The 26,630-nt window shown below is 40.0% G+C and overlaps 1 protein-coding gene across 1 annotated transcript in view; it reads right to left on the bottom strand.

The window, feature by feature from the left end:
• The window catches only part of pcdh11 (protocadherin 11), a 271,369-nt gene that overhangs the window by 126,578 nt on the left and 118,161 nt on the right, over window positions 1-26,630 (bottom strand). The window contains exons 4-5 of the mRNA XM_061236941.1: window positions 24,170-24,229; window positions 23,957-23,959 (exon numbers count right to left, since the gene is read on the bottom strand). Of these exons, the coding sequence (XP_061092925.1) occupies window positions 23,957-23,959; window positions 24,170-24,229 (63 nt within the window). The remainder of the gene's footprint in view (window positions 1-23,956; window positions 23,960-24,169; window positions 24,230-26,630) is intronic.

The following is a 26,630-nucleotide window of genomic DNA, read 5'->3' as shown; positions in this document are numbered from 1 at the left end:
AGAGGGTGCTCTAGGCAATCATTTATATTGTCTTTGCCGTGAACCAGCCCTGAACCACTCCAGACTCGGGCTAGAACCTAGTGCAACATTTGTGCTCTGGGCCGAAGGACTTGCACACTTTTAAATTCTCACACATTTGGTCAATTCTCCTTTTAACCAGTCTTGTCAGGTGTGGTGTATTTAGCTGTGTCCACAGCACACACCTGCTCAGCAAACCATACCAAATTTTTGGGAAGTTGTATATTTTAATTTCATTAATCAAGATGTCATTTTCATTTCTAATTTGAAGACTGCTCATTGCTGAGCCTTTTATTAGCCAAGAAACAAAAAAAGGGAATCAGTGTGGGGTGTGGGAACATACACGTTAGTGAATTCTAACGTGTTACAGTTAGGAAATAATTAGCAGGCAAAGGAACTAACTTTTCTACAAAATAAATATGCCTGACTGGCTGACAGTGTTCACATTCTGATGGCATGTTCTGTTCACATTAGGGCAATTTGCAGAGCATTGTGAAATTCACATCGAACTCCCAGTCACCTCGTTTTCACAATACCTGCTTATATAGTGGCAGGCACAAACAATTGCTTTTCGACACTGCTTCCCACTAGAGAAATCAATCAACGCAGACACCATCAAGATAAATTAATTAGTTCTCCCAAAATTTACCGAAATCCCAATTGAAGCTGCTTCCATGTTTATTGCATTAAGAATAATCTAATCCCTCAAATAATGCTTAATTATTGTAATTGTGTAACAATGATTTCCAGCTATAAATTCTCAACCAGATTCCATACTTGAAATGCTATTTGAAATCATGAGCAGGTTTTCCACAGACAACATTATCCAGGTGATTTTATTGAATTACTATGCTGGGAAATATTTAACATCATGTGACAGACAGTCTCTCACCCGAAGCCTTCCTGTTATCACTCAAAGGACAGTGCTTTGTGGACCATAGAGGAAAGACATTAAAAGGCCGATCATCTGCCACAGCTTCGATGTCTATTCCCCTGACACTCACCACAGACCAAAGGAGGGGTAGAAATCCTGACAGGTCTGCCCCCTATTGCTGGAGCAATACGTTTGCTGCACTTTACACATGACTGAGGGCTTGACATGATCCTTCTGGAAGTGAGTGTGGTTGCGGTCAGCAAGAAAGTCTGAGGAATGACGACCGGGCGTAACCCACGTTGGCAGCTCAGCACTCTGAAAATGTCATACCAGCGGGGACCGGAACTTTCTGTGCTGTTGAAAAAAGTGAAGAGGATACCGGCTGACCTGCTCCATCTCCTGGAGAATGATGTCTCTGTGTTGGTTTTGAAAGTCCTGCAGACTTTTCTGCATCTCGATACCTCAACTTTACCAGATCTGTATTCAGATCAATACACTGTATCACTGAAATCAAAGGTAGTTATTACAGGCTCAATCACCATGCATTATTAGAGGCTATAGAAAGGAATCAAGCCTAGCCATTGGTCTCCAAGGACCTTGAAAGGGAAACTAACATGACAGTGATTGTCCCAACACCTGGAGAGAAATTTGCAGCAGGACAAATTAAATAACTGTTTATTTGCAAACTATATATTGCATCTGCAATCTTACATTCTGTCATGCATATTCACCCATTGGACACTTGGCAAACAAGGTCAAGCGGTTTGTGTGTTGTTAAATCAAACATTAGAATGGCGAGACGTCTGATCTGACTTTTACTGGGGTATATGGCTGGGCATCGACAACCAGTTCTCAACTGGAACTGATTCCAAATTTCCAAGAACTTGGAAATCATTAAGAAACATGAGTTTCAAATTCACTTACTGAATCCTGAAAGCATATTTCCATTCACATGTTGGCTGGTCCTGTTCCAGCTACTTTAATTTACAGTACTAAATCAATATATTCCTGGATCCAATACAAAAGAAACAGCGTTTTGCTTTCAGACTTGGGTGTTCAAATTCTGTGGTCTTGATATAATCTCAGAAACAGTGGTCTGGAGTCACTGCCACCACTGCCAAGCCTAATGATGATCAGTCCTGTGTCAATGAATCCTTTTGTAAGAGTGCATGTTACAGCAGAATGAATGAAGACATGCACCCAAACACAATTTAGAAACAACTCTTGAAAAGGTGTATAAAACATTGCAATAATGTGAAGGTCATTGCCAGAAGCATGCACTGTGAGAAACAACATCTCCTCCTGGTCAAAGAGGAGCAAGGCAGTGTGAATCTGTATGTTTGACAGAAGTCAAAGAGAGGGACCCGAGCAAAGAACAGGAACTGCTTCTTCCCTTCTTTTTCATTCTCTCCCCTGTGCTTGGCTTGTACTGTGTTGAGGACACTTCAATGGAAATTACATCATTGTTCTCAGAAGCTTTTTTCCAGGATTTTGGGATAAATTTGGAGCTTCAAGAAGTCTGTGGCAGTGCATACAGTACTGCATACTGGCAGGGGGAAGGGACATGCACATTTCTAATCTCGAGAAACATTTTAGGAGGTGGATAAGAGGCACATTTTCTGAGCATTAGGAATCTCCTCAAAATGACGATGTGATGGATTATATCTGCAGGATGATATCAACCCCTGTTTTTATTACTGTCATTCACATATTCCCATTATTGAAGTAAAATCTTTTGTAGTATACTGCCTCTCTGGATTGACTGGAATCTATTGTGTACACACTCAAACACAATTAGTTTTAAGTTCAATATACTGAATCCTTGCTAGTCTTAAAAGAAAAAAAGTAAACGCTAGAACCGCAACATTTCCCTTTTCAAAGAATGCATCCAGCACTTATCCAAATGCAAAATTGCTCTTTTATATTTCTTTAAAGTAAAAATATTACTTGATGGTGAAAGTGAATCTAAAGCTTTTGCACACAGATCCTTTCAGTGAAAAATGACTTACTTTAAGAAGCCTGCGTTCAATTTAGTTCCAAACAATGAAATAACTTCCCATATCGGTATCCTTGCATTTTTTCTTTATAATGTACAGTATATAATGCTCAGGGCCTTAATGATATTCATAGATTTAAATAAATAAATACATTAATAATATTTGGGCTAATTCCTAGTAAGACTAGTTCCTGGTGTGAGTCATTACCTAGACACATGGTGCTAGAATCTAGGCTTACTACATGCAGTTTGTCTTCTGCTCCAAAAAATAGTTGGTAATTATTTTCACTTCAGTATTATTTCTTTTTTACAGTTTTTTATTGCAGTATCAAAAGGTCATCTCCATAACTTCCATGTTAAAGTCTGATAATGCTAGCAGACAGCCACTTGAAATTCATTTTCGATCCATTAAGGTGTAAAAAACACTCACAAAGGGCTTTCATTCACTCTGAAGTGTAGCCATATCAAATTAACCAGATACAAGCTCAGAAACAAAAAGACTGAACTATCCTGATATAATTCTCAGCTCATCATATAAAAAGAACACGTAAAACCAAGGTGTGACTGTTCATATCATTAAGAATATCATAAGATAGAACATAAAAACATAGCAAAAAAATATTCCCACTGCAGACACAAACAGCAAGCTTCATTCTGCACAAATGAGTGTGTTCTTGACAGTTTTCTCAGAAGGGTCAATTTCCAGTTTCATTCTCAGTCTAATTTTATTTCAATGCCAATGGTCTTGTCGTTTCACCAGCTTTACCAATCACACTGAGAGGTAAAGTGTTATTAGTGTCTCTGAAGCCTGTCCAGCCACTCAATCGATCCCCTGTTTGCATGCCATTCCCTCCTGATTTGATTAGACCCTGGCACCATTAATTACTCCACACTCCAACTTTTCAGTCTTTCATTATGATCGACAAATTGGCTAAATTAAACAGGGGAAACAAGGGGACAATATATGAATATTTATACAGGGAAACCAGAATGGTTTGCTGTGCTTCAAGTGCGGCAGTATTTTTTAAATCATCCATTTGTTCATCCATTTAGGAAGAGAGAATACATACCAGGGACAGAGACAAAAATCATGAACACAAAGAAGAATCTGATTTCCCACTGACTATTTCAGTAGCTGGACAGATTTGTGAGCAGCTGGAAGGTGGTTGATTGTCAGTTGGCTGTCAAACTGCCCAGTTTGTATGGTTGTATATACTTTTAAAAAATAAAAAGGAGCATTCTTACTCTAGGTATAGTTCCCTAACTCAAATTGAACTCGGTAACAGACACTACATTTAAGACCTAGAAAACAGCTTACACAATTATTGGCTTTTATTACTGCTTTAATACAACTGGCAATGATGACATCCATTGTTTCCTGTAATTTGTGATAAGATTAGAGAACACATTTGGTTCTACTGTATACTGCCCAAACAGTATTGCCATTTATGTCAATTATATACATATTTACTGTTTTCTAGTGAAGAGAAAATAACTGGATTTATACCAAGTAATCTGTCACCACTTAAATTAAAAAAATGTGATGAACAGCAACATGATATTTTTAACATCTCACCAGTTCTGATAATAAGTTTATAATAATTGGTTTGCGGTGCTTGGGAGTGTTGAACAGCCAAAAGCCAATGGGAGTTGAACTGAATTATTGCTTGATTTAATTACGTATTAAAATTCAATTAGGCATGCCTTCCACAAAGGGGAGAGCAAGCATCGCAGATCCATCCCTTGAAATCTGACATAGTTCAAGGAGGTCCCTTAAAGTCATGCATCTCTGACTTAAACATCCTTCACTGGAGCTGTCGACATAAAAAGCCAATCAAAATAGAAATAAGGCCGTATGGCTACGCTTTGCAGGCTGCATTCATACCGAAACGATATAATGAAGGTTTGCCGCTAGCTTTTAAAAAGAAGCTCCTTTGCTTGAGTCTTCAGCAGAAAAAAAAAAACAAGCGAAAGTGTAATCCTGAAAGAGAACCCGGCACTCAGACATACGGAAGTTCTGTCTGACCCTCTGCTGCTGTGTCTTTCTCACACACACCTGCCCCCCTCACCTCCAGCACACGGGAGATGTTTTGAAGAGGCTTCATTAAAGCAAGGGTCAGTCCTGCCGGAGGAGAGCTTCCTTCATCTATGCAAATGTGAGATGCCATGCGTGGCACAGCATCCCGCTCAGAGGCCTGAGGGAGACAGACACCTCGCCTTTGTGTCATCCAGTTATTTATTTATTTATTTATCCACTGGAAGACTCGACCGGCACGGAGGAGTATCGCCGCGAAAAATGAATGAAATAAAAAAATGAAATGTCAACAAGAAGAATTAAATAAAAAAATGTGTTTCCACATTCAATTATTTATATCCTCATTTTATTATTTATCGCCGCTGTATTTTGAATTGTGGCGCTGGCGACCCCGCTAAGAACGCTGAATTGATTTGGGTACTTTCTCGCATCATAGCGAGATATATTTTATTATTGCAGATCAAATAGAAGGTAATGCTACAAATTCTGGAACTTTGGAGCAAGCCCAAAAGTAGATACTGATGGTACATATAATTTTGATTTAGTCAGTCAAGAGCTACTAGCTATGTACTGTTTGTGACCTGACACGATAAATGGAGTATCACCGTGCAGCTCTCTAAAGTTTTACAGGATGCATCACAGAGGAACCTGGATGCAGGTATCAGTCCGTTGCAGTTGCACACCGAGGAGCGGTATTCGATTCCTGGTCCTGCCAAAGCTGAGTTTGGCTGGCTCACATGGAGCGGCATAATTGGCTTGCCGCTCCGAAGGCGGGGGGAGGAATCGAGTTAGTGAGATCGTTGCATACAACAGCACCCCGGGCCCCTCGGAATCACAGTCACGGGGGAGGATGATATGGCTTGGAGAACGTGTGTCGTTCTCAGGATCGCCCGATCCATCCAGGCCACCGAGGGACAGGCTGTAGGCGGTGTATTCCTCGCTAACACATGGGCAATTGGAATAGATAGGGTACAATTGGCTTTTAAATTGGGAGAAAACAGGAAAAATATTCAATAAATAAAAAATAAAAAAAAACATCATCAGATTTGATTTGATCAAATAAATGTAGATAAATGCAGATCTGGAATCTTGGAATCGTAAATAATCTATTATGATGTATACACTCAGTGATCAATTTATTTGCTGTTTATTAGACTTTTTAGCCACATGATTGGCTGATTAGATATTTGCATTAACAAGCTGGTGTAGAGGTCTACCTAATAAAGTGCTCACTAATTGTCAATTTATGACATACTGTATAGGAAAAAAAAGGCATGAGCAGATTTTTAAGCCCCATTAAACATTATGATTGTAATTTAAAATATATAAGATGCGGGTAATAGGTATGATGTGAATTGCCTGGAGACGGGTAACAAATTAAAGAAAAAACCTGAATGAGTGAAGAAAAGTAAATAAATAAATAAACTCATTACTAATAATATTAGCTGACCTATCTAAAATGGAAGAGTCCAATTGTAATTAGCCAGTGTGAACTATGCACTTTAAACAGGGTCTATTAATCTATTACTGCAGCCATCCTGAATTTTCCATGGATCAGCTAGTACTATCAGTAAGTCTTTATCCAAATAAAACCTTACCTTAGAAGAAACATATTTTTTGGAATTCTACATACTGTATGAAATTACCTCTAGATACGCATTTTCACAGATTTACAGCTTCTCCATATGTCAAAGTTATAAAAATCGCATTTTGTGCCACGACACATTCTTAATTGCGACACCCAGCAAACTTTAAATGGTTCTCCTGGCAAAAACAAAATATTATCAAGCACAGCTTTCCAGGAGTTCTATATCTAATCATCCTCTTCCAACACACAGAAAAAAAGGTGCTGCAACCTCCTGGAGTTGGCATGGAATGGTGCTGCAGCAAAAGTTCAAGTGTTGCAGTACTTGTCTTCTTATCCCTTGGCATTGGATGTCAACCGCAATTAAAATACAGAAAATCAAAACTATTTTGACAGATGGTGCTGCAAAGAAATGGCAGCCATCATCAGAAAATAACTTAATGGCAGCTACCTCCAACAAAATTACAGTTTAACAGGTGTCCTTCCCACAGTATTGTAATAATTAAATAATTTTACCATTTGAAATGTATGAAGAGATATTTAAAGACACAAATGAGACTGATTTTATCCATTATGATGGACCTGGGATGTGAATTTAGCTCCCTGGTGCATTTCAAATACAGGCTGAAACAATGGCACTTACAATATATCTGCAGGACAGCATTTACCATAGAATATTTTGCCATGGTGAATTAATGTAGGAGAAAAGTACAAAGACAGCTGACTCTCTAACTAAAAATAATGGATTTCCCGATTGCGATGTGTCTTGAAAATGCACAATATACTTCATGCACAATTTCAAGACAGCTCTTGAAAATCTCACTTGCGTTTCCCAAAACATGACATGATGACTAATGAGTAACTCTTGAAAAACTTCAGTTAGCTTTTCAGGTGTGTTACATTAAGAAGTTGGTGCACTTTCTTCAACATAATTCAAATTAGATGATAGGCTGCCCATAGGCAGTTTGAAAATTAAGCTAAACATGCAGAAACAGTAGAACATAAGATCACTCTTCCAAAACTGCTGTGTGGTAAGGTAGGGATATAGTTTTAGTCTAATTTGTTCAGAGGTTTTATCGGTAATTGATTTGTCCTCAATCAGTACTCAATCAAAAAAGAAATCACGGACTACTTGAGCTACATGTTTCGGGAAACATTCATGAAATGAGTGAATGTCTTGATGAGATACTTCAAGACATCCTTACCACTACAGGATGCTTTGGGAAACTCACCCCTGGATGTTACATTTCTGTGGCAGTTGTGGGAAACATATTGATATTTGTATATAAATGTGTATGCCTGCTAACACTTAGGTGTAAATGAAAATCACAATTAGAAAGCTAGCTAGATTTTCGGGGTGCAGGGTTGGTCCTTCCACCCTCAATGTGGAGCGAGTGGTAAATGGTCCCCCTAAAATTTTTGTCTGTTCTGGTTCCTAGAAATGTGTGTTTATCTGCAATAGGCTGCCCAATTTGAGGGTTAAGTTCCTGTCATTGACAATTTTGCAATTCTCCAAATCAAGTAATCTGATTGGCTTGGAGAAAGAAGCTCAGAAAAAATAAATGGAAAGGCCAAAGATGCTGCAGTGCTAGCTAAAAGGGCACTTCAGACTGAACACAGAAGGCAATATAGCCTTCATATTGAATCATTATTCCAAGCCATATTTAAGAAATCATAATAGGTACTACAGTAGCAAGTAATCAAGATAAGATAAGATAACCAAGATAACATTTTGTTGTCACAAATGAAAACCACCTCTTTCATTCTATCTTGCAATAAGTTTTGTTCACCATATGCTCTAGCTTCACTCTTGATCATGGCGTCATATCTGTAGCTTGCTCCTAAAGACTGTTGCTCCTCACTGTGTAGCAGGGTTAGCTCAGCTAATTCACCCCTAAAGCACAGTGAAGTGCAGGAAAGTCAAGGCTCGACAACTCCAGGTTGTCATAACCCTTACATTTTATACGGTTTTATGCGGTTTGCCCTAGATGTCGATGTCAAAGAAATTGAACACACTTTCTTCTTCTTTTTCTTCTTCTTCTTCTTATTCTTCTCAGTAGTAGTGGTAGTAGTAGTAGTAGAATTGTACATACCTATTCTTTCTGAATTGAGAGTCCTTTATTTTGTACAAAATATGACATATATCATGACATCTTTTTACTCTTATTGAGTGGAGTATCTTGATTAATTCAAAAATAGAAGTAGTATCATTCAAAAAATGGAATGAAGAGCAATATTGTCTGACTGAAATGTTCTGATAATTGAAATAAATTATTATTTGTAAAGGTTAACTGCTGAAAAGAAAATGAGCCATTTGGCCTCATTTTGTATCTAAAATTTAATTTGTCCTCCTCTGCAACCTTCAGGAAAGATTGTAAATGTTAACTATGACAAACATAAGCAATATCTGCTTTAGATAGCAGGCAATGAATGAAATGAAGTCAATAGTATCATTCTCATAATTTATTCGTTTTCCCTTTCTTTTAACTTCAGAATTATGCAATTCCCTTCCTGTGGGTGGTGCTCCCTCAATACAAATGGCAAATGAACACATTTAGATTACACTTTATATTTTCGGACATTGTCTGCATGCCATAATTATGTGATGTGGGGCGCTAACATCCTTTTAATAACCACAATACTAATACAATTTCCTCTGCCTCCTCATCGTCTTCATTTTCCATCAAACTCAGAACAAATATTTCCAAAATCACAGTTTTCTCATACTAAGCCAAGCACAGCAATTACTCCACTCAACAATTTGTATTAAATAGTGTGGCAAACAAGGCCATTATCTGTTCCATCAGTGGCCTCCCCCGAGAAAGGCTAGTAGGTATAAGAATAGTACACAAATGATTGTACTACTTTGTACAGAAAACTATGAATAATGGCATGGAGAGTAAAGCACAAAGGTCATAAGAAGGTGAGGAACATTTATTTGCCTTAAAGCACTTGAGAAATCTCAAAATTCTGCATATTTTAACCAATAGCAGAGTGGGAGTCCCTTGTTAACACTTCCGTGCATTGTATGAGGACAGTTTCTCCGGTCAGGTATCATATGGATTCAATTGTAAATGGTGGATTTCAAGTATGCTTCTATTCATAATACTAATACTACTAATAATAAAAACTATTATTTTAAAAATCATAATAATTATACACTCACTGAGCACTTTGTCCCATACCTTCAGGACTATGAACACAACACTTGAACACTTATTTTACAAATGTTGGGTACCAAGCTAGAAATGTTAAGAATCACTGGTAAAATGTTTGGAATTTGGCATTACTATATACACTCGGTGGTCACATTATTAGGTAGACCTGTACACCAGTTTCTTAATGCAAATATTTAATCAGCCAATAATGTGGCAGCAACTAAATTAATAAAAGCATGCAGACATGTTCAAGAAGTAATGCAAATAACCATGGTAACAGTGGTATGCAGAAGAACATCTCTGAACACACAATGTGTCAGACCTCTACAGCAGCAGAAGACAAAAATAACTCTTAGAAATACCTAATAAAGTGCTCTTTGAGTATATATACACCTTGCATTTTTCTGCTTTAACCCTTTAGTGCGTAAGTTTGAATATATTTCCAGTGGCCACACATCAGAGGATACCAGCCACCTTCATTCCTCACCAAGGTTTGAATACATATGAGGCTGAGCTGGGAAGGGCCGTCCCATGCATTTTACTTGCACAGGTTAAATGACTGTAATGTTTAGCAGTCTGTTTATCAAATACAATGATAATGAGCCTGATCGCAGTAGATTGGATTGAAAGACTAATTTGAATAACCATTTAAGCAGGAGGTCTTTTGTTCATCTCACTTTTCTCCAAATTATGTTACCAACTCCCATATATCCTTTTAACTCTATGCATACATCAAATAAAAACATGTAGTACAGTGAGTGTACGTAAATGTAATTGTATACCTTATGTCGGGATCAGACTACACAAATTCAGTCAGTTTTGACACGATTTTGTTGCCACCAACACATTTCCTTCGTCGGGGCCGAATATAAACGGGAATGTTGGGAACGAGGAACGGGCGTCTTTACCCCGTTTAGTGTGACATAAGTGATCAGCGATGTGTCTGAGACACCCCACGACACTCTGAGGAAAAGTCTAGCGTGTCAGAATTATTAGTATTTTCCTGCCTAGTTTGACACTCCTGACGGTCAATGACGTGTTCCTTAATTATAGTGATTGTAAAACCACCTGATATTAAAACATATCTTTGTATCTTCGTTTAACGTACCAGAGTATACAGTTAACAAAACCCGATCTTTTTTTTCCATGAGACGTTCTGTTTACATACAGCGAACGTGGTTGCGAGCTGCATTTATGTAATGCTATTGACGCTATTGTTAACACATTTGTGAGCTCAAGTTCTCTTGGAAGGATAGACAGTCCATACTACCCTCTTTGTGACACCCAGGAATGGGTCCACAATTGTTTTTTTTATTTTCTTTTTCCTTTCGGTACGCAAGACTGCCAGCATCACACATAGTGCTTCTGGAGCCATGATTGACAATCGTGATGGCAATTGGCAAGATCGTGATGACATCAGATGACGTGATGACGGATGCGTACGATGATTGGACGGGGTCATACTTGTAATGTTGCCACTATCTCAGCCAAGAAATGTATGGCACTATGATTGCCTAATCTGACATGGTGATCATTGTGAAAGACATATTATTACATATTATGTAGCCTGATCCGGTCATTAGGGGGTCCTGTCAAAATCTATAATCAGGGAAAGTGATGATATAAATATACATATGACTCAGCTGTACTTTACTTCTTTATTATGAGAAACTGATATTAATACCTAAACCCAGGTGTATGCAAAATTGTACCCAATTACCTATTATAGATAAACAGTGTTGGAGACAAATAGGCACAATGCATTGGTCTTTATAACTCGAACAGACTGTATTTTCATGTATTCATAAGTTTAAGAAATGCAAAAAAAGAAAAGAACCGACAGCTGTTTCTTTTGGGAAACTTTTTTATGAGTCTTTTTATCTGCACCATATGGCAGCTCTAAAGTACAAAACACAAAAAGTATGCAGTTTTCAAAAAAAAAGATTACAAGTAGAGATGATTTCAACACATTGAAAGCCATATTGTTCTCAATTCTAAGTATCTCTCTTCCTTGACAAGCGACACCCACTGTATTTTGAAACTTAATACTTCTGAGTACTTCTTCATTCCCAATCATGGAATGGACATGTGGGTTATTGAAGGTGTGGGTGGGTTGTCCTGCCCAGTTATGATTCTTGAAGGGCCTACCACACCATGTATCCACTACTTGTTTTTCTCCCTATCAACTTTCCTTCTGTCCTACAAGTTCACTTTCCATCTAACCCACTTCAGCCAGGCCCTTCTTGACTCCTCAGAGTGTGGCTTCTTTGGTGTCTGCTGAGAGGGATTACCTCAACAAGTTAACTACTTGGTTGACGAGGGCAATGCATCCAGCAAAGGCAGCAACGCCGTCATCAGCTAATTGCACGACTTTGTCTCTGACCAGGGGGAGAAGGATGTTGAACTTCACTGTGACAACTCCAGTGGCCAGAACAACAACAGGTTTGTGTTGTAATACTGTTCTTGGTGGACTGGACTGCATGACAAGCTGGAACTCCACTTTCTTATCGCTGGGCACACCAAATTTGCTCCTGACTGGTGTTTTGGTCTCATTAAACAGCGCTTCAGGAAGACCAGAGTGAATACCCTGGTGGATATTGCTGGAGTATATGACAGCACAGTAACAGGAATGAACATCCCACAGCTGGTTGGAAGAGAAAACGGCACAGTGCTGGTAAAGAGGTACAACTGGCAGCAGCCTTTGACCATTCTTCAGACCCTTGATCAAGTACCAGCACGTCTGCTTAGTATTGCCAGTGCATTATGTATTTCCTGAAATTATTCAGATTGCTATATTGTTGTTACTGATGGTAGATGCTTTTAACACTATCCAAGTCAAGAATGGCATTGATTTTTTCTCATCTCTTGCAGTTTTGATGTCAGAGAGAGTGGAGAGGAGGTCAGATTCCAGCTGCTCCGCGATGTTAAAGTTCTGCCTTCCAGAGATGGACTTCCGTTGCAAGCACCCCCTGGACTGGACATGGCCAGACAGACATACCTCTTTGATACGATCAGAGAGTTCTGTGATGACTCTGCAAACAAAGTAACATGCCTAGTGCCACACTCATGAATATGAAGACTTGAATACTCTTTGTAATTTTTTTAAATATAGAGAGCAGTTTTTATAGAGAGAGCAGTTATTATTGTTTTGACAATAGCGCGGCCACCCCAAAATAACTATGGAAGTGTAATACTGAAAAAGGGACAGGATTTAAAGCTAAATTAGAGGTTAAACCTGAGATATGTATTTTTTTCCATATCTTTATGAAATTATGCTTTGGATACAATCCTAATGAAACTTATTCAAAGTCATAGCAAGCCCTGGTTTAGGTACTACACAAATATATATAGTTCCAGGTTTGAGGGTGTATTTTATGTTGTGAAAGGGCAAAATTCCCACCAAATCTTTCAAGCAAGTTTTCTCAAAAGTGTGTTCAATCTTCCCAAGTGATACCTCATTTTTCAAATTTGAAAACATCAAAAGCATGGAGCTGGTCACATATTACCTTATGGTGTATAATGGTGTATATATTATATATTTCATTGACTGTGTCAGAAGTCCAGGGAGAGATTGGTAAAAAGGCCTTCAAATACTCCGCTCCTACATCTTGGAATGATGGCCAAACAAATTACTGGAGCTCATTAGTTTAAATGAATTTAATGCGTCAAAGAATAATTCAGCACAAAAGGCACTGTAATTGTGTTTTTTTATTGTTGTATGGATTTATTTAGGGCGGCACGGATGGTGCAGTGGGTAGCACTGCCGCCTCACAGCAAGGAGGTCCTGGGTTCGAATCCCCGTCGGCCGGGGCCTCTCTGTGCGGAGTTTGCATGTTCTCCCCGTGTCTGCGTGGGTTTCCTCCGGGTACTCCGGTTTCCTCCCACAGTCCAAAGACATGCAGGTTAGGCTGATTGGAGAGTCTAAATTGCCCGTGGGCATGAGTGTGTGAGTGAATGGTGCGTGTGCCCTGCGATGGACTGGCGACCTGTCCAGGGTCTATTCCTGCCTTTCGCCCAATGTATGCTGGGATAGGCTCCAGCCCCCCTGCGACCCTGATCGGGATAAGCGGGTTCAGATAATGGATGGATGGATGGATGGATTTATTTATTTGTTTTAAGTTTCATCGTATGTTTTTTTATTTTTAAATGTTTTATGTGTGTCATTGTCTGTGACCAGTATTTCAGTATTTCAGTGTTCCTGGCCAGGTCTCTCTTGCAAAAGAGATTCTGAATCTCAAGAGACTAACCTGGTTACATAAAGGTTAAATACTCTTTTTTTAAAAAGTAGGCTAATTGTTTTCCTGCTATTCTATATCAGTATTGCAAAAGCTTTTTTGGGAACATGTCTTTTCATTTGTAATGCATGTACAGACAACCGTTTGACAGCTAAAACATTCCCTATTCTCTACCCTACTCTTTTCTCCTCCCCATGAACAGGCAGAACTGCAAGAGCTTTAGGGTGACTGAAACTTGGAGGACCGGAGAAAGCAGAACAGCGCCTCTTTAAATAATGAAATGAGTAGACCTACACAACATGCACCCACTAATCTTGGACAGTTTTTCAGTGCTTGCAATGGTGAGTGAGTTTGGCAGTTGACAGTTTACTAACGTTGCATAGCAACCACCTGGCACTTTCTTGTTCCGAAAAAACGGTTATAATTGGATTGTGTGCATAATATCTATATTATTATGTTTGGTAACCATTTTATAAAAGCAATAACTCACTCCAGGACGTAGTATATATAAATTTTATCACAGCTAAGGGGTGTTGTTTGGCCCGACACACAGCAGGGGGTCGCAACCCCCATAGCTGTGATAAAATTTCATACCACTGCCTGTTGTGAGTTATTTCTTAAATATAACTCCGCAGAGAAAACTTTTTCTGAAACGTAAAGTGCTGATGCACCTTGATGGACAGCAGGCAGATTTTTGCATTAAAATAAAAATAACATTTCCTGTCTTTCAGTAAATGCAAGCATTTCACTTAAATTATTTTGATTAATTATAGTGAACAGATATATGTTGCAAATATTTCCTCAGCAACAAAACAAAATAAAATACATTTTATTTGAAAAAATGTCTGGCATAGAAGACTACCATCTCAGATATTGGAGTTGAGGAATATCAGTATTCTCCACTACCCTGACTAAACCGCAGTATAAAATCAACACAATAATTTCCTTAATATGAAAAATATCACAGCAATCTGGTTTTATGGTGATAAATCATCTGGTCTGCCTTGTTTACTGCTGTACAACCATAGTTAGAATTCCCCTCAAATTTTCATTAGCAGGTTCAAACATGACCACAAGACATTGAAACATATGACCCTATAAATGCAGTGCACTATGGTCAGACTTTAACGGGCCTGTAAAAATATGGCATGCCTCAGCCAATTAGGGGGGAGGAAATGGACCAAACATTAACATAAGCAGCAATTTAATTCATGGGAGGAAATGGCTTTTGGGTCAGAAATAGACATGGCAGCCATGCAGTTGATGCCTTGTGCCAAATTGGAAAAGTGAGGAAAAAAAGGTGTCCTTTATTTACTGTTCTGGGCCTTACTAGCAAGAGTATTTGTGAGTGTTGCATACCAGATGTTTCTGTTAGTTTCTAGATACTATGTATACTGTTCACGTGCCTGTGTGCTGTGCTTAGTAATATGGATGGCTGCTCCTGTCCTATGGTAAAGGCCCAAAAAAAAAATGCCAATGGTCCGTTGGTTCAATAGTCCAAAATAACATTGGACAGATGTATAATTATCCAAACCGAGACTCTGTAACTCAAAAATATATTTATAGATATAATTTCTGATGAATCATTGCAGGTGACTGAGGGTACGACTTGAATATGCATTGTATAAGGGATCAGCAGGTATCCCTGTTTATGTTATTTAATTTATAATTGATGCATTTCTCTTTATTTGTTGAGGTAATTAATGTATGAATGTATGATTACATCCATGTTAGCAGAATGTGACAAATTAAATATGAGCTTTCACCTCAAGTAACACCATTTTGACATGCGTGATTCTCTTTTTTCCCATCTACTAAATAATTCTTCCCGTCCTTTCTGAGATTCTAAATATTTGGCACAGAACATAAGTGCCATTGCATGAATCAAAAAGTTGTGTTTATTCAAAAGCAAAGCATATATGACCCCTATGAGACCGCAGATATGAGAAATCAGCTCAACTGCTGCTGACTTTTTTTTTTTTTTTTTGTCAATAAAGCCCAACTGTCATGCCAACTGAGCTTTATGCTTAACATTTAAATTGGGGAAAATAACAGGCTGTAAAACAGGACTGTGTTAACATTAGTCAAGAACAGCTGTGATCAAAACAGGAAGTGCTCATGGAATTGAGAATCACAAGCAGGAACCAGGAACTTTCTGAAGGTAACATTCTCACAAACTGGGTTTGTAAAAAATGCACATTCAAATTAAATAGGCAAATACACAGCTGTGTAAAGTAAAATGTAAGCCTTATCAATCACTATGTCACTATCACTTATCACGAATGGTCTGCTGAAGATGTATAAATGTAACACAAAATATATATTCAAAATTGAAAGAGTAAGTTTAAATGATTATACATTTTACGATGGCTAACCATCCGACACAGTTGCATGTTTCCACTAAACAATATGTTATATTGTGTCTTTGCTTGCCAAAAGGAATTGTATGGGACAAAAAGGCTTGGGCAGAATGTGATTGATATCATGCCGTATGACCGGTATCCTGGAAAATGTAAAGGGTTTATCACTCAATTTAGCTTGGTGTTACAGCTATCAAGGTTTAGCACTGTTGGCATACATATCGCTCCTCTCAGACACTGCTCTCTCCTGTGGGGAAAACAACTTTCATCTGTTCTAATTCTACACTTTTCATAGCTGAAATGAGCGAAATGTTTGACCATGACAGCAATAGCCTTGAGGCAGCTAAAATACTTATCTACATCAGGGCTCAAACAACGCTGTCGAATTCTCCATTGAATTCCTTACCTTAGCTGCTGAATCTGGGTGGAACAAGGAAGATCTGACTTCGACCTTTATCCATGCACTGTCAGAGAAAGTTGAAAATTAATTACCCTCTCGCGATGTGCCTGACTCGCTTGAGGAATTGATCTCGTTGGCCATTCGTATCGATAACCGGATCCATGAACATAACAGAGAAGGAACAAACTTCCTTTCAGAAAATATCCAAATCACTCCATATGCCCCTGAATAGGCATATACCCATGCAGCCTGAATAGGGATGAATGCAAGCAGCTTTCTCAGGTAGAGAGATAGAGAAGACAAATCCTGTGTCCAATGTATACTGTGGTAATGCCAGTTGTTGCATTTGGATGTACCCTGAAATTCAGGGAAAAAAAGAATGCAGGGAAACTTCTACCACTCGTTAGAGCCTGGGGAGGTTCTGATGAGTCTAACAAATTTCCCCACTTCACTCAACAACTGCACCTTCTTAGTTGAATGATCATACAAATAAAGCCTCCCCTCCCTGACAGAGGAACCACTAGCAGACCCAAATTCAAGTGAAAACTGCAGGATTAGGCAGAATGATGCAGGTAGGGGTTGAATGCAAGCAAGCTGAAAAAACAGGCAATCGGGTTCGTCATTGTGTAACAGGCCAGAGTCCAAAAACGGGAAGGCAGTCGAAACATAGGGCAACGGTACAGAAACACAAATTGAAAAAAACCAAGTGTCGGAGTACAAAAAGGGAGGGAGAAAACAGAGCAGACAGGCAGAATGGGAAACACAAAAGACAAACCGAACAAAGAACAGACAGGTAATAGTAAGGGGAAGCAGAAGCTAGATCTGAGGTGTTGGGCAACAGGAGTGGATTGGGGAACTCGGGTGATTCTGGAGAGCCAGGAGTGCCTAGGTGGTGCTGGAGGGACTGAGGTGGCTTGGAAGTGCTGGAGAGACAGGCGTAACTCGGAAATGCTGGAGATAACAGGGGTAACTGGGAGGGGCCGGAGGGACTGGGATAGCTTGGAGGCACCGGGGGGACTGAGGAGGTTCGGAAGGGCATGACTCGGAGGAGCTAAGGTGCCTAGGGTGGCTCGGAGCCACTGGAGAGACTGAGGTAGCTCGGAGGGGCTGGAGAAACCTGAGATTGAAGAGACTGGGGCTTCCACTGGGTTTCAGACCACCACGGGAATTCATGCCACTGTGGAGCATCAGATCACCACAGGGCTTCAGGTTACCACGGGGCTTCAGGTCAACACAGGGCTTCAGGTGAATAGGGGGATTCAGCCAACCTCAGATCTTCAGGTGACTGCGAGGCTTCAGACAACCACATAGTTTCAGGTGACCACAGGGCTTCAGGTTACCGTGGTGTTTCAGGCTACCACAGGGCTTCAGGTTACCGTGGTGTTTCAGGCGACCACAGGGCTTCAGGTTACCGTGGAGCTTCAGGCCACCACAGGGCTTCAGGTTACAGTGGAACTTCAGGCTACCAAAGGGCTTCAGGTTACTGTGGAGCTTCAGGCCACCACAGGGCCTCAGGGTACCATGGAGCTTCAGGCCACCACAGAGCTTCAGGTTACCGTGGAGCTTCAGGCCACCCCAGGGCTTCAGGTTACCGTGTTGTTTCAGGCCACCAAAGGGCTTCAGGTTACCGTGGAGTTTCAGGCTACCACAGGGCTTCAGGTTACCGTGTTGTTTCAGGCGACCACGGGGCTTCAGGTTACCGTGGAGCTTCAGGCAACCACGGGGCTTCAGGTGACTGGGGCTTCAGTGTGCTCAACCTGGAGGGGCCTGGAGTCTGAGACAGAGCTGGGGCTGGAGCTGGTGTCTGAAATGGGACCGAAGATGGAGATGGCACAAGGGCCCGAGAAGTGCCTCACAGCTGACCAGTCAAAGACTTTCCTCATCATGGTAGCTTAAGAAATAATGTAGTCACACTGTTCCAAATGTGGATAGATTCTTCCGTCCAGGTCATAGGTAGAGGAACCACTAGCAGACTCAAGGATCAAGTGAAAATGGTAGGCTCCAATGTAGAGTAGGCAGAATGAGACAGGCACGGGTCAAATGCAGGCAAACTGATAAAACAGAGGCAATTATGTTTTTAATCGTGTAACACAGTCCAGAAATGGGAAGGCAGTCCAAACACAGGGCAACAGTACAGAAACACAAACCAAGAATCAGTCCAACAGTCAAGAAAAAGTTTGGTAACATAAATCCAAAAAAACAGGAGTCGGAGTACAAAAAGGTAGGGAGGACACTGAGCAGGCAGGTAGAATGGGAAACCCAAAAAAACAAACAGAACAAAGATTGACTGCTAGAACTGGGCTAGAAGTTGAGGTGAATGAGCATACATGCAGGACACAAAACAAACTAGCAAAGACAGGCAGACACATGCAGGCTTATGAGCAACACTAATAAAGGCCAATGAGAAACAGGTGAGCCAATTGACAGGAAGGAAATACATATAAGGAGTGGAAGGCGGAGACACATAATAGGGAGAGAAAGAAAACAAGGACCAGAGTGTGAACACAGAAAAACACATAGAAAATGGGGAAACAAAAAAAAGGGACATGGAATGTGACACTCCCTGCGTTTTTGGATTCAGGTGTGGCTAGCTGTTTTGAGGATTCCACACTGGCCAATATTTCGCCTTGTGTCCACTTCATGTTATGGTATTGGATGGGTGACCTCTGGGTTCAGGGAGGGTTGAAAGAATTACAGGCCACTTTAAAACACGCATTGATAAACATGTGAGAGGACACAGTTTTTTCTTATTAATTTGCCCATTGATGTAACGCCCTGTGACACCCATAGCCCTTGAAACACACTCCCTATATCAACTGGAGTTGGTGATTTCTGTTGAATGGGGTCCACATTTTGTATCTTGCTGCATTCAATCAGTCCCAGTTTAACTACAGCCCTTGAGTTCCCTGCTACCAGCTCGTCCTCTCTCAAGTCCCCCAGCCCTGCTAAGGATACTCCCACTTCTGTTGGCTCTGCCCCTCATGAAACCTGCCGTCCCTCTACTCCTGTGTCTCTCTAGCCCCCTAACCCTTTTGGGGCAGCCTCTCTCAGGTCTACACTTTCTCCAACTCTTACTGGGGTCCCTTCTGAGTATGCTGATCTTAACAAACTGTACAGTAAACAAAAAGTTACTGTCCTACCTCCTTAGGTCCTACAGTAGTGCTATCGACCTCCTCCTGAGCACTACACCCCCTAGGGGCTGGTTTGTTTGTGTGGTCCAGAGACTGCCACTATGAAGGATTATATTGAAGAGGCCCTAGCTGCTGGTTTCATTTGGCCCTCTACGTCCCTGTGTACTAGGCTGAGGGAGGGGCAAGAGCTTCCCATTGTTTCCTTGTTGTGATCTCGTGCAGGTGAAGTGAAGAATGGCAATACTCAATATAACAATTACGATATCAATTATTGTTTAAGTTCCTGTGGTTGTGCAATGAGACTGACAATTATTTGCTTTCAGTAGTTAGCAATATATCTTTCTCGGTTGTTATCTTACCAGCTACCAATCATCTCTCAATAAATAGATCACTAGCAATAGCCATCCAATGCCAATACATCTGACAAAATAATTGCATATGTGCTACCCACACATAATTACACATACTGTATGTTCAGGACTCCTACCTGTACGATGGAGTGGGAAATTGTCGGTGCAATTGTGTAATGCTAGAGTTTGCGAATTAAATAGCTCACTTAGCACTTAATTAGGTAGTTATTAGATTTTTTACGTATTGGTCTTCTGTTGCTGTAGCCTGTACACTTAGAGGTTTGATGCATTATGTATTTCATAGATGGTCTTTTGCATACCACTGTTGTAATGTGTGGTTATTTGCGTTACTGTCAGCCTTGACCAGTCTGGTCCTTCTCCTCTGACTTCTCCCATTAACAATGAGTTTTGCCCGCAGAACTGCAGTTTTTTGTTTTTCTCTGCAAACTCTAAAGACTGTGAAAATCCTAGGAGATCAGCAGTTTCTGAGAAACCACCCTGTCTGGCATCAACAATCATTCCACAGTCAAAGTCACTTCCTCATTCTGACATTTGGTCTGAAAAACAGCTGAACATCATGACCATGTGTGCATGCTTTTATGCATTTAGTCACTGCCACATGATTTGCTGATTAAATATTGGAATTGACAAGCTGGTGTACAGGTCTACCTAATAACGTGATGTGAACACTGAGTGTATGAAGTAATGCCAAATTCCTAACATTTTACCAGTGATTCATAACATTTCAGGCTTGGTACCCATAATTTGTAAAATGAGGTGTTCATACTTCCGTATTACTACAGTATAGAGAACACCCCGCCTCCTCCAGTGTGTGTGCAATGGCGTGTTTGTCATAGCAATTTTGGATGTCTGGCAGTGCCAGGCTCAGGGTGGGTCCTGCTCCATCTGCCTTGTTTTCACACTCCAGGATAAAGGTACAGGCAATAAAAACGTGCGGCTATGATGGTAAGGAAACAAACAGCAAAGTTTTGGTTTCCACAATCATTTTTTCACACTCTTTTATCCAAAGGGTCTCTTTTTAAGGGTCAACATGCTGGCATGCTGGATAAGTCACAGATAGTCACAGATGAAAATCAGACACACGGCAATCTGGTCACTACAGTCATGCTTGGTGACCAATGGTGGCTGGACTGCAGCGGGTACAGTGTTTTGTTTTTTTTATGTTTGAGGACTTTTGCAATGCATAGGTCTCTGGGAGCACTTGAATGTGAAGTACTGCCACTGGAGTGGGATTGCTATGGAGACGGGGACTCCACAGAGAGGGAGCTGCCGGCCCACTTGGACTGCTGCTTAATCATCTCCAGTCTGGTCGGAGCTCAGCAGAATCTGGCCCATGTGCAGAGTGACACCATGTGCAATTACTTACACTTATCTCTCTCTCCCTCTCACTCTCTCGCTCTCGTTTCTCTGCCATCTCTCACTCGCACTCATGCATGTATTTTCCCCTTCAAAATACCCCCCCCCCACACTTGTCCCCACCACACATAAGAGCACATTGGTATGAAAATTCATAAATGTACTGTATGTCCTGTGATATTCACACATTTATCCACATGCATTTAACCTACATTAAGTGAGATGCTCAATTATTGCTGCACTGCCTCAATTTATTTCTAAGCATATTCATTTGCACAGCTCGTGGACACTAATGCGAGTCTACCAGAAAGACATTTCCACTGGTTGCAGAGGAAATTTTTATCATTGTTACAAATGCTTGGCATCCTATCATTATGCCAGTCCAGATCAGTTCTTTCCACAGGAGCTGAAGATAATGCTCCTTAAATTCCAAGGATGATTGGATGTTGTGTAGGCACACTCAGACCACATCGCCATTGCTCGGAACACCTCATTAAAGGTGATCTTAATGGGAACAGTTCAGGTTCATGTGAAGGACTTACTGGCAATTAGGCCCTTTTTTTGTGTTGACTCAGTCAGAACGACAGTGATTGCGTTTTTTTCTTATTTTACAAGGAAACTGAATGTAATTTTGCATGGTTTAGCCATTGTGATGTCTTCTGTGGTCTCTAATACTACAGACTCACTGGGAGTGAAAAACATGGAGACATCTAATGCACCGACCACTGTCTCCAGACAGTATGCATGTTGACCAGCCAGTAACAGGCACTCAGATGTGACACCTCGCCTTCTTACCAAGTGTCACATTCTTCACGTTGACCTGTTAGTCAACCATAAAAGGACACAAACGCTTTAACACTTTGGAGTTGCCAAAGGGGAAAGTTTTCAAGTGAAGAAGTTGCTGTTTAGCACATTCACAGACAGCAAACTGAGGCGGTGAGAAGAAAATCAAAATAGAACTGTAAATCAGTTCTTACTGGAGCTCTTTTCAAAGGCAATGACACACTGTACTTAACGTGGGGTGCAAAAATTTGGGCACCCCTGGTTTAAATGCCTGTTACAATGAATCAGTATGTGATCGAAAGCAAACCTGAACTATCAATGGTGAAACATGACACCTTTCTGCAGATTGTAAAGGAAGATTGCTGGTTTTTTTGAAAGTTTTTTTTTACTATTTATAAAGATAAAAAAAGGAAAAGGCCCTGTGAAAACGTTTCGGAACCCGTTTGGATTACTCATTGTTAGGTCTACCTGTTCTCAGGACAACAAAACAATGAATTTAAACAACAAACACTTACATGAGTTTCCAGAAAGAAGCCTTTCCTACGACTACAACACAAAATTAAGCATCTGATGTATGCAAAAGTAAACACTGAGAGGCGTGAAGCTTTTTGGAACAATGTGCTTTGGACTGACGCAACCAAGTTGAACTTTTGGCCAAGGTATGTTTGGAGAAAAAAGGGTGAAGCCTTTTGTAGAGAAGAACACCTTGCCGAATGTGAAGCATGGAGGTGGATCCATCTATGCTTTGGGATTGTGTGGCAGCAGGGGGCACAGGAAATATTGTGCTAGTGGAAGGAAGAATGGATTCCACCAAATATCAATAAATTGTAGAGGCTAATATTCAAAGGTCAGTCCAGACATTTAAATTCAAGAGAGGTTGGGAATTCCAGCAAGACAATGATCCAAAGCATACCTCAGAATCAACCATGAAGTATCTCCAGGGAAGACTGATCACAGGCCTTTTTCCTTTTTTTATGATATTGAAACTGTAAAGAATTCTAATAAAAAGTATTCTTGCTTTAAAAAAGAAATGTGTCATGTTTAGCATTGTATCATTTAGAGGTCTTTTTGACCAGGGGTGCCCAAATATTTGCATACTACTGTATGTTAAGAGTTGAAATCCCTTCCATAAAGTGCTTAAGCATGAATGCCAAATTCATGCTTAAGCACTCATAAATTGTGAAAGCAGAGTGTGGAGTTCTGCATGACTCCTGACAAGTGACATGGTGATCTCACTAAGCTGAAGACCCAGGTTCCTCACCTCAGGAACTCATTGAGCTCTTTTATTGACTCCAAGGACTAATGCTGTTTCCTGTAAAATCAATGCAAACGCCTTGTAGTTCACAAAGTCATGGGCCAAGGGCTTTGGCTGGGCCTGGCTAGCAATGAAAAATGGGACACCTTTTGGAAAACCATTTGGGAAAACCAGACTAGTAATGATTGACTTATTTTGCTGGGCTTAAAAACCATACCCCTGTTTTTTAAGAGATGAGGGCACTATCCTGCAGCTAGATGAAATGAGATGTGTAACCCAGATTCTGACTGATTGCAGTCATTAAGGTTCTTATGGTATTTACCAAACAGAATATAGGTTTTAACGCCATTATACTGGCCCCATTTCTAGACTGGTGGCTCAAATCCTTGAATTCCCTACCTGCTTATCTGGGTAATGCCCTCAGATGTTCCCCGTTTAAATTTATATTTACATTTAGTAAAAGTACCTTTTTAAAAATGTATTATTAGAACATATATCCAGCTGTATTCCAAATTAATGGCATATCTCTCTTTTAAATACTATCAAAATATTTTCTTTTCAGTATGAACTGTATCACTTCATGGAAAGTCCAAATAAGCCAGAACTACTCACCTTATGTGGACATGTGGGTGGAGCTGAGCTGAATGTCTTGTCAGGGGTCTGGCTCTGATTCTAGAAGAGAAACACAACAGAATGTCAAGAGCAAATTTCTCTGAGGATGCAACAGGGGGCCTGCCACTGACCATGACTCCAGTTAGCTAATTTGGTGAACAATGTTATTTTTTTTTTGTATTCCTTTTTTTATTGGGGGGTGGGGTTGATGGAGCTGTTTGCATGAAGTCCTGCTTTTCTTTCTGTCTTATCTGTCTCATCAGTCATTTGACAGCCAATGAAAATGCATCCAAATTTACAAAATGGCAGATGACATAGCTGAGAGACTATTTACAGAACGTTATCGTTCAGCAGTGTGGATGCTGACATCTTTATGATTATAGTTATCGTTATAGTTATTGTTTTGGGTGTGCTTGGGCTTAAAGCACTGAAACTACTTTTAAGGAAGTGAAGCTATGATGTATTACAGTATAAATACAATGCTTATTCCAACAATTCAGTTTATTTTGTTTAACTCAATTAACCAAATCGTGAGTGCATCCAAATGACAGTCTTCACTGAAAAACTTAAGACACATAGCTTATCTACCACTCTACCATTAATTTTATTTCTATGAAAATTAACTCTTTTAATAACATGTTCATGTTTTGACTTTGATTTATTTCCCATATTTAATTTTAAATATTGTACTGAAAAGAAAAATAAGATTCATTTTCAAGTCTTTGTTCAATATGGATTAATTGTAAGGATTAATATTATAGATCTCTTGAGATTTAACTATTGCTATTAGCTGAGTGGGAGTTGAGGAGTCAGGGTCACAGAATGCAGAGTGCACATCACAGCCCTGCAGCTTATGTGCTTGAAAACATTATCGCTGCATAGCTTATGAAAAGATATGTCATACTGCAAATGGGGGGCATACAATCTTGTGTTGTTGGTAAAAAATGAATTTTAATGATTCAAAGCAATGGAATACAAATGTTTCATTGTCAGCGAATGCCCGACAGCAGGGCCGGTTCTAGGCACAAACAATATAGGCGGTCGCCTTGGGCGCCATCTGTATGGGTGCGCCAACCATCTGGGAGGGGCACCAAATGAAGGGGAAACAAATCGGGAAAATGGAACACTTTGCATTCAAGATAGTCAGCAAAATCCCCCCACCGGTCTGCAATCATAACCAACCCCTGGCGATCTGTAACTGCCCCCCCCCCCTCCCCTTAAAGCTGGTCTGCCATCTCGCCTAGGGTGGCACAAAGGCAAGAGCCAGCCCTGCCTGACAGTGTCAATGAGTCTGCTTTACGAGGCTGACAGATTGACATCTGTTAACACCCCCCATCTTGTGCTTCCCTATTCTCAAGAAGATAAAAGGGTCTGACATCTCTTTGCTTAACACGCAACAGATTTCATTGTTCCGTTTAATTTTCAGGAATTCACAGATTTTTTTTTCTTTGTGTAATGCTCTCTAGAATCGCTTAAATATTTTACTATTAACACTGGCAGACTGAGAGGGCCATCAGGGATATTCTCTGCAAGCTACCAGAACCAAAATTGAAGAAATGTCATTTGTATGTTTAAATCTGATTGTTTTATTAATAAAGTAATTCACTGCATTGCTGGTCAATTTTATAGGATACTTCAAATGGGTTCCTTCAAATGGAAATTATGAGGTATATCATAAGGTTCTATAAATGTAGCTATAAATGCAGTGTTTCTTAAAAGAAAGTGTTGACTTAATTTGTTTTATCACAACTCAAGTTAATTAGTGTAAAATTCTGATTTTAAAATGTCCTGCATTTTACGACAAATGAAATGCTTTGGCATGCCGTCAGGATAAGCCTTGTTGTATTATAAATATATAGGCATGGCATGTTGCACTCATTGTATACACACATGCCTGTATGTCCATGCATTAAAGGTTGAGCTCGGTTGAGTACAGTATGTGTGCGTGGGTGGTTGGGGCATTGTTGTTGTATTGTTGAAGGCCCTGTATCTGACCCCACAGTCTGCTATTATCTATTCCACAGAATAACTCTGTGTTCCATGTTTAAGGCTACCATGAGATTCAGCATTGCAATCTTACAATTATAAGCCCAGTTTTAAATACCACGCACAGGATCAATGAGATTATACACTCTCTGAGCACTTTATTAGGTTAAAAATATTTAATCAGCCAACCATGTGGCAGCAACTAAATGCATAAATCATGCAGACATGGTCAAGAGGTTCAGCTGTTTTTCAGACCAAATGTCAGAATGGGGAACAATCTCTATCCATGTTAGAGATTCTAAATCACAAGCCAGTCTTAAGTCTGCATCATACAGTTATTTTAATAAATTGAATCTCTCTATTATGTAGTCACTGTGTCAATGGATTTAATTATGTACTTTGTCTTTATTTCTTCTTGTTGTGTATATCTTTGTTCACCGCTTGACCATCACAAAAAGAGGTCTGCCCTTATAAT

This window comes from Conger conger, chromosome 3 (genome assembly GCF_963514075.1).
Source record: "Conger conger chromosome 3, fConCon1.1, whole genome shotgun sequence".
Lineage (NCBI taxonomy): Eukaryota > Metazoa > Chordata > Actinopteri > Anguilliformes > Congridae > Conger > Conger conger.
Note: the sequence above shows the minus strand (reverse complement) of the source record. Positions and strands in the feature narration are given on the sequence as shown.